Below are 9,332 nucleotides of genomic sequence, written 5' to 3'. Positions count from 1 at the left end.
AGAGAGCAGGTGTGTATATGTGTGTGCATGTGAGAGAGAGAGAGAGAGAGTTTCAACATTTGAGAGTGTGGTAAGTGAGAGAGAGAGGGAGAGGGCATGTGTGTGTGTGTGTGTGTGTGTGTGAGAGAAAGAGAGAGAGAGAGAGATGGTTGTAGAGAGGGAATAGTTCTTTTATGGAACCTTGGTCCGGTTGCTGCGGTTGCAATACTAGTTTTTTTTATTGTAAGGAGGGGTGTGTGATGTGTGTGGTTTGTTTACCACACGTTCGGATAAGGAGGAAAGGAAGAGGAAAAAAAGTGCAAAGCGTCCGAAGACACGAAGAGGAGGAGACCCGCAACAGCGATGGAGCTCCATCCGTCGATATTCATATGGTCTTCACCACCTCATCCACCATTGTGTGGCCCTCGCCCGCCTGATCCACTCCTCCCACCTGCTCCATTACTTTGCTGGCACATCCCCCCTCCCCCCTCTCCGCCTTCGTCTTTCCCCTTCTCTCTCTTGAAGAAGCCACATTGCCTTCTCCTCGCCCTCCCCTTAGAACAATCAACGCCCTAAGCTAGGGTTAGGATTCGGATCAAGGCTCCCTCCAGGAGATACCGGTCGTCTTGACCAAGGGGATCGTAAGCTGGTCTCTTGCGAAGGATGGCTATGGCGTTTTCAGCTCTCCGTCGACTGCATCCTGCTGCTCGCTTCGCGGCATGGAGCGCTCTCTCGCCAACAGCTCGCCATGGGGTATTTGCATTGGATGCGATTGTTCTCTTTGCCTTTAATTATGGCCATCTGCCTTCAATGTCTTGCCTGCTTGAGCTTCCTCAAGGCCGTCTGCCTTGGATGCTTTGCCTGTTTCGCCATCTGGCTTTGATAGTAGATTCCATCTGCCTTCATGTCCTGCTTGTTTTAGCGTCCTTAAAGGCATCTGCGTTTGATGTTGTGCCTGCCCTAATTCCCTCAAGACCATCTGTATGCCTGTTAGTTCCCTTAACTTTATCTGCCTTTGTTCGTTTATGGTCATCTGGCCTTGATGTCGTGCTTGTTTTTGTTCCCTTACGTTAAAACACTTTCAGCTTTATTAATAATATGTTGATCCTAGCATGTGGATAGGTGAGTGTTTTTCCCTGTTTTAGTTCTCTTAAGGCCACCTGCCTTTGATGATGTGCTTAATTCTAGTTTTCTCAATGCCACCTAATCTAGATGTCATGCTCATTTTAGTTCCTTAAAGGCCATTTGCCTTTGATATTATTTGTGGAAGCCTTTTTTTTTCCTCCTTTGATTTATTCATGTTGTAGGGCATTTCCCCTTGCTTAAGTTTCTTGAAAGCCAATTGCCATTACTGTATCAGTGTCATAATTCTGCAAGGCCATTTTCCCTTGATAGTATGCTTGTTTTGAGTTTCTTTCCTGTCACTTACCATTGATGTGCATAACTTCATTGCCTTGTGATCATTTTAGCTCTGGAAGGGCAAGGCTTTGCAGGATTTTTCGTGGATTCATATTAATTCTTGGATCCGTATCATTTTTCACCAAGAGTTCATGCCTTTTGCAATGCCCTCTTTTAGTTAGCTTAAATGACCTTTCGGTGGTGGACTCAGTCTAACCTTTGTTCTTGACCAGTCGGCTTTGGCGAATGAGGCAGCTTATTCTCGCTTCGAAAACTCCAAGGACAAATCTCATGTCACTGTAAGTGCTTCCAACCAGTCTGTAAACTTTCTCCACTCCGTTGTTTTTAACATGCATTTCGGATCATAACAAGAATCTAAGATTGGGTGGAAGGCTTGAAACATTGCACAGAGGTTGTACCAATATCCATTTGATTGAGTGTTAGGATTGATATGTTCTCTCTAGTCCAATTGTCTCGTTTTATAATGTGCAAGTAATCTGATTTAGTGCAAATTAAGACAGTCAGGATGCGTCTCATCTTGCCATATAAATTTATGAAAAATGCAGTAATTGTCACCATACATTTGTGCTTTGTTGCTATGTTTTCTTTAATGCATGAAATATGCAGAAAAAGAATGGCTTGGCGTGTAGGGGAGATGGGTAGCGATGCAATGTTATTTTCAATGCTACAAGAAAGAGGCACCAATTTTTAAGGCTACTCTTAGAGCTTGTAATGGTTTCACCATGAACAGCTTCACTTGAAGACAGGGTTGGGCCTTTTTTGAGAGCTCACATTATTAGGGTGATTATGGGAGTCCTCATTACTAGGAATTCGCTCCAGAAGAGCTGCGCTGCTAACTTGCTGCCATCTCTTGGATTTTGATACGGGTCTTCCTTTGCAAGATGTCTCTTTGTGGTAAATTCTGATTTTGCTGAAAAGATCAAGCAACCTGAGCTGTAATGTCAGGGACTGAGATCATCAATGGATTTGAGCTACATTGGCCAGGGTAAGAAAAAGGAAGGCTTTTGGGGATGGTGAGAATGTTATGAGGGAAGAATGGATAAGCAACATTTAAGGCTTGGCTGCAGAGGTAGCTAAGACTGGGATGACGTGAGAGACTTATCATGTTGGCATGTTACTGACAAATCAGTGGCAGGTAGGCTATGCACACAATGCTTATCATTAAGTTAGCTCTGTAAAAATCAAGGAAATACCAAACTTGGCCTTTTACCTCAAACAGCTAACTGCACCCCCCTCCCACAGACCACCATATTGACATGTTACTGGCAAATCAATGGCAGTTAGACTATGCACATAATACTTATCCTTAAATTAGCTCTGACCATTATCAATGAAATAGCAAACTAGTGCCTTTCCTCAAACAGCCAACTACGCCCCTCCCCTCCCCTTCTTCTTCCAACACACTTTTTGGTTGCAGTGTGGTATCAGGGTTTGGGGTGGAAGACGATGCTTTTGAGTCCATCTTTGTCAAACTCTGGTCCTTGTTTCTTTTGGGTCCTCCCTTCCTCGTGTTATGAAGTGTATGATTACTTATTATGATGTGTACTGTGCTCTTTGAGTTTATGCAGTGGCCAAAGCAGCTGAATACTTCATTGGAAGAGATTGATCCTGAAATTACAAATATTATAGAGCTCGAAAAGAACCGGCAGTGGAAGGTTCTTGTGTAATTCTACTTACTAAATTCAAATGGAAGATTTTTCAACAAAAAACAAGCTGAATAGTTGTACCTGTAAATCTCAGGGTTTAGAGTTGATTCCCTCAGAGAACTTCACATCTTTGTCGGTCATGCAAGCAGTTGGATCTGTGATGACCAATAAGTATAGTGAAGGATATCCTGGAGCACGCTACTATGGAGGGAACGAGTAAGTAGAATTTTGTGTTCAACCTGTCTATCATGCAGCATACTTATAGGTGCTTTGTATTTCTTAGAGGAAAATGAAGCCAGTGACCTTGAAGATTTTGTGATATATGATTCAGATTCATCGATATGGCAGAATCCTTATGCCAGAAACGAGCACTAGAAGCTTTTCGCCTTGACCCAACCAAATGGGGAGGTCTGTTATGAAGAGTGCTCTTTAGGATTGGAAAAGCAATCTCTTTAACAGTTTAACTGTTCATTCCACCTATGCAAACTTCAACTCATTGTGGTGGCCTTGTGGTTGCAGTGAATGTACAGCCTTTATCGGGTTCTCCATCAAATTTCCATGTTTACACTGCCCTGCTGAAGCCTCATGAACGTATTATGGCCTTGGACCTTCCCCATGGTGGCCATCTCTCACATGGTTACCAGGTGTGACTTTTGTGCAGCATCGAGCATAGCTGATGTTATGCTGCATTTGACATGTCGTTCACAATTATTCTGCTCATAGTGTGCAAGGAAGGCCTAAGTCTATGGTGCACTATGAAAGCTGAGAATAAGCAACCTATGGATTATTTATGCTTTCCTGTCTAGATTCCACTGTCTAGATTGCTGATGTGCAAATGTATGAAAGGGTTTGTAATTATTCATGCTAGGAATGTGTCAACAGCTTTGTTGTTGGACGCAATTATGACATAGCTCATATTATCACCTATTAGTATTGGCTGTCCATATGCAAATGTATATCATGAGTTTTGGGATAGTTCTGCCATGGTTTTTCCACAATAAAGTCTCAAGAGCTGTTCTTTACCTTTTGCAGACCGACACAAAGAAGATATCAGCTGTTTCTATCTTCTTTGAGACTATGCCATACAGATTGAACGAGACCACTGGTTACATTGACTATGACCAGGTTCTTTAAAGCTTACATTTGTGTCAGTGGCATTCAGCAGCCTATTGTAAGAAAAAGGTTCGCTGTTTCTTACGCCTTCTTGTTTTTTGTGTGATACTTGCAGCTGGAGAAATCAGCAGCCTTGTACAGACCAAAACTTATCGTTGCAGGTGCCAGTGCCTATTCTCGGCATTATGATTATGCTCGGATGCACAAGGTGTTTGTATTTTTTTATCTGTGTCTTTTAATCGTGGACAACAATTGTCTTAATGCAAGTTTTTCAGTACTGAAGGATTGGCACTGTGCTTGAAAAGGCAGGTTTGTGACAAGCAGAAATCCATCTTACTGGCAGACATGGCACACATTAGTGGGCTGGTGGCTGCTGGTGTAGTTCCGAGTCCATTTGAGTATGCAGACGTGGTGACAACAACTACTCACAAGTCATTGCGTGGTCCTCGTGGTGCAATGATCTTCTTCAGGAAAGGGCTGAAAGAAGTTAACAAGCAAGGGCAGGAGGTTGTATGGCAATCTTCTTCTTTTGCTTTGTGCACTTGCTGATGTGTCTGACACCTTGTTATGGCGTCATGCATCATGTTGATGGTTAACTAAGCTCTACTTAATGATACAGATCATGTATGATTATGAGGACAAGATCAATGCTGCTGTTTTTCCTGGTCTTCAAGGAGGACCACACAACCATACCATCACCGGGCTTGCTGTTGCCCTGAAGCAGGTAGATTATTCCCTGTGGTTGTAATACATTTGAGTATTGAAGAATCAGTAAAACCAAGGTTTAAGTGTGTAAGCGAATTTTAGTCCACTTAACATTTTTTTCCCTTAGTAGCTTCACATTTTAACTATGCAAATGCAGGCAGCTTCACCGGAGTTCAAGGCTTATCAGGAGCAAGTTTTGAGTAATTGTAGTCGCTTTGCCAATGTATGAAATGCATTTTTGTTCTTTATGTTTTGGTGTGGCTCTTCAAGATTGTATGCACCTTCTTGCCTGGAGGTCTTGACTTGCCTCCTGATATAGGGGTTATTATTAATTATCAAACTGTGTTTGGCTGCAGGCCTTGATGGCTAAAGGTTATGATCTGGTGTCTGGTGGGACAGACAATCACCTGGTACTTGTGAATTTGAAGAGCAAGGTAATTTTCCAAGTTTGTGTTTGCAGCATAAGTAATGTTTAAACTATTTTGTGTTTCAATACCTCTCTTTGAAGTCAACGTGACATATATCATGGCTCTTTCTGAGGGATTCTGTCTTGCATAGTGATATGAACATAACTTTAGAACTATAAGTTAAGATGCAGTAAAAGGGAACCCCTACTTCCATGCACTACTAAGTCCATGGTCTGCCTATTTTTTATACAAAGCATCTCCGTAGGTTTGACGGAAACTCAGTACGAAGGGCTTTCTGTGAATATATGCTCTTATGTGTGTGTGTGGAGTGCGTGTGTGAGAGCATATCTTGATACAGAGTTCTACACCCACTATTGGGCACTGTTGACGTTAGTGGGGGTTAGGTGATGATTGTTTCAGGGTTAGTACTACAGCTTGATGGCAACAGTCAGAAGTTGATGCCTTTGCTTTAAAGTCAATGGCTTGAGCACTGCATACAATGTGCCCCTCAGGCCATTTGGTCTGCTTTCAATTCTATTTTGTAGTTTTGTGTGACATTTTAGTACTAGTGGATTGGTGGACATGCAAGAACTTTCTCTGCTTGTGTGATTTTGTGTGGTAAATGTGCAATCTGTCTCAGATCTCAGGTTTGTCTTTAAAGTTCAGCAGGTTTTAGAGCATGTGCATCCACCACTGTGATCCTGTTAACATTTTGGGATACCACACTCTAATATATTTAACAATTGCCACACATGATCCACAGTCAAAAATCTATTTTGCTCAGTGAAAACAAGTGGGATGGTGCTGCAGCCTTCCTTTAAGGAAAGGGATAGAGGGGAAAGGGCATGTGCAGTCTTAGTTTGTACAGACTGTGGTCACACTACTTAGTTTGTGTTATCCATGGAGGCATGGGTTCCATAGTAATCAACTAAGAGCTCTCCATCACCACTCGGCCCTAGCCAGGAATCATCAAAGACACAGGCATGATGTTGAGCTGGTAAGTGCTCTCCTATCAGCATCTGAGAAAAAGTTACTCACCAGGAAATGCAGGTTCCTCCAAGGATGACAGGAGTGAACAGCCTTGCCCTGGCTGCCCCGTGAAATAGGGTCAGTCTATTGGCCTCCCTTGTTCCAAATGGAAGCGCCAGGGCAAGGCTGTTCCCTGCTCCTGCCAACATCTTTGTTGCTAACTTGCATTTATTCTTTCCATTTTGCACAAGATGTTAGCAGTATCATAAGAATGATAACTACACCAGATTATTTGTCCTATATGCAGATAGAATGATAACTGCAGCAGATTATCCGTCATGAGAATGATAACTACAGTGGATTATCTGTCCGACATGTATTTCAAAGCTTACAGTGATTTAAATCCTTATTATGCTATGTCTGCTATCATTAGTAGCCATGTTTGAGAGGCTTATTTGCCATACCATACGGGATGGTTTTAAGTTGTTACTAGAAATAAAGAAAGGTTTTTATTAGTAGATGATTAGAATTGTTATTTTACTAATTTGTAGCTGTACTATTTATGTCCCTGAAGGCAGGATAGGTTAAGTTGTATTTACTAGATGTGATTCATGTGGTGCAGGGTATAGATGGTTCTAGAGTTGAGCGTGTGATGGAGTTGTGCCACATAGCAGCGAACAAAAATACAGTTCCAGGAGATGTTTCTGCCATGGTTCCTGGAGGGATTCGAATGGGTAATCTTAAATTTTTAATACTCTGGATTGGAATAGTGATCAGAAGCACTATTAAGAGCTGGTTGCTTAGGGGTTTTACGTCGTTATATAGCAACATCTTTCTATGTTGTGCAGCCCCTCTCTTTCTTGTGAACTGTCACTCCCTTTTTCAATTCTAGACATGGCATCCATTGACACTATATTTTAGGACATACTTGCAGCTTTACCATGTGGCATGTAGAGATTTCTTCATTGTTGTCTGATGCATTGAGTTTCTTTCCATTGTTGTTGCTGTAATCAGGAACTCCTGCCCTCACATCAAGAGGATTCACTGAGGAGGATTTTGAGAAGGTGGCTGAATTCTTTGACAGTGCTGTGCAGTTAGCTCTGAAAATCAAGGGGGCAACTAAAGGTGAGTTGACAGTGCGAGTTTCTTTTCTGCTGTCTATGTGCATATATATCATCTTTCCTATGCAAAATATTGTACTGTCAGCTCACCTTTAGTTGTACTGCAAGCTATTTGCTGTTGACTAAGATACTTTTTAAATTTGTAATCCAGGCTCAAAGCTGAAGGATTTCAATGCAAGTATTGAGACAGTTGCAAATCTCCAGTCAGAGATTAAAACTCTCCGCCATGATGTAGAGGAGTATGCTAAACAGTTTCCAACAATTGGGTTTGAAAAGTCTTCTATGAAGTACAAGGAATAAGTTCTCTTCAGAGCCTTTGGTTTCAGTGTGTCAAGATTATATAAGGGTTTGGAGTTGGGAAGTTGTGGAAGCTTTGCTACTGTCCATCTATAGTCATTGACGGGCTTGGCTGTGATTGTGCAACGTGCGAATGAGTTCCTTGCCTACCCTACGGTCAAAAGCGACCAATTGTATGTAAATGTCTGGCAAGGGAAGTATGAATGCCAACTTTTTAGAGCTTATTTCGTTCTCTTGTTGTAAAGATTAAGCTTTACGCTCTGTTTTTGCACCGTGGGAATCCTTCTGTTTCCTTTCTATGGAGTTTGTGTGTATAAATTTGATCCAAGGCAGTCTTTGTATATGCTATACATAATACAGTCTGCATGCATGGGAAAAAATGTTTCCTTTCTATGGAGTTTGTGTGTATAAATTTGATCCAAGGCAGTCTTTGTATATGCTATACATAATACAGTCTGCATGCAGTCTTTTTGCCAGTACCATTCATGTCATGAAACTGAAATCATTATTGATCCCACAAGAAAGCTAAAGGTTACCATATCAAGTTAGCATAGTATTGGAAAATCTGTCTTGCATTTTGCTTAAAATTAACTTATGGAGCACACGTCCAATGCTGATGGATCCTCTAAAAAAGTTGAAACTAATGGGTGATTATTTGAATATAGCCTCAAGAATGTAAGAAAAACGACTTTGTTAGCAATGCAAATTACGTTTAAAATATGTCCATGGACTTTATCTACTTTCCGAGCATGGGTATGGGCAGTAAATTTCTTTTCTTTCACACCGTATCTTCTATGTCCACTTTCTAGCCGACTGCCTGCCACTTTCCACCAAGAATGGCCGCCACTAGTTGCTGTTGTCGGAGCTTGCTATGGAACGAAGATTTGGCCTGTTACAGAGTAGAGCCACTTCAGAGAGACATACACCGTCACCTGGATTAGCTTGAATGAGTCTATGCTTCTGCAAGAAGAATGCTGCCAAGAGTTTGAGCCGTGAAGGGAACCGAGGCAGAGCTCCCTTTTTTGGGCTTGTACCTGCTAGGTTTTCTAGTCTTGATTTGGTAAGTGTGGATCTGCTGGGTCCATCTCTTGCGACGGGAAGAGCTGCTGCTTGAATCGTAAGCGTGGATCTGCTTGAATCGTCTTGAGGAAGAGCTGTTGCTTGAGTTTAGCTGGTTTGCAGAAGACGGCCGAAGCTGAGGATCCTGAGCTAGGTGGTAACTGCTGGGACAAGAGGACAGGTGATGTTAGAAGCTTGTCGGTTGTGCCACCAGGGAGGAAATGAGCTTGTTGCATCCGTAGATAGATGCTCTCTGCTTCTCTTCAGTGCTCTGCTATTGTGTGTCTTTTAGCCTTGTTCTTACTTGATTTTGAGAATCAGAGCAGAGTTAGCCTTGTTCTTACTTGATTTTGAGAATCAGAGCAGAGTCCTATTGCTGTCCCCTCTCTCTTTCACTGTCTACTCCGTTGTTGCGAATGGGAGCTTGTGCTAATCGAATAGAGTGCCAGTAGATCTACAACTAATCAATCTCTCACTCACAAGAGCAAGAGGACTAAGGTTAATCTAATTTTAATTACACAAGAAAGCAATCTCATGTCAATGAAGTTCCCTTTTTTAAATAATAATAATAATTTTTTTAAAAGTTGGACAATTTTTGTTACGTGTGGGTCTTGCAT

General features: G+C 41.9%; 1 protein-coding gene across 1 annotated transcript; it reads left to right on the top strand.

Annotated features, from left to right (window-relative positions):
• Window positions 1-300: 300 nt before the first annotated feature.
• On the top strand, window positions 301-7,959 carry LOC147608426 (serine hydroxymethyltransferase, mitochondrial-like). The gene is made up of 15 exons (XM_086789412.1): window positions 301-732; window positions 1,611-1,676; window positions 2,967-3,053; window positions 3,139-3,260; window positions 3,376-3,452; window positions 3,564-3,688; window positions 4,077-4,169; window positions 4,273-4,365; window positions 4,467-4,664; window positions 4,777-4,881; window positions 5,020-5,085; window positions 5,219-5,296; window positions 6,861-6,972; window positions 7,253-7,363; window positions 7,511-7,959. The coding sequence occupies exons 1-15, from the start codon at window positions 643-645 to the stop codon at window positions 7,657-7,659; spliced, it is 1,572 nt and encodes a 523-aa protein (XP_086645538.1). The 5' UTR covers window positions 301-642; the 3' UTR covers window positions 7,660-7,959.
• The last annotated feature ends 1,373 nt before the right edge of the window (window positions 7,960-9,332 follow it).

Source organism: Cibotium barometz, chromosome 53, assembly GCF_041138505.1.
Source record: "Cibotium barometz isolate CiBa-2024 chromosome 53, ASM4113850v1, whole genome shotgun sequence".
NCBI lineage: Eukaryota > Viridiplantae > Streptophyta > Polypodiopsida > Cyatheales > Cibotiaceae > Cibotium > Cibotium barometz.
Note: the sequence above shows the minus strand (reverse complement) of the source record. Positions and strands in the feature narration are given on the sequence as shown.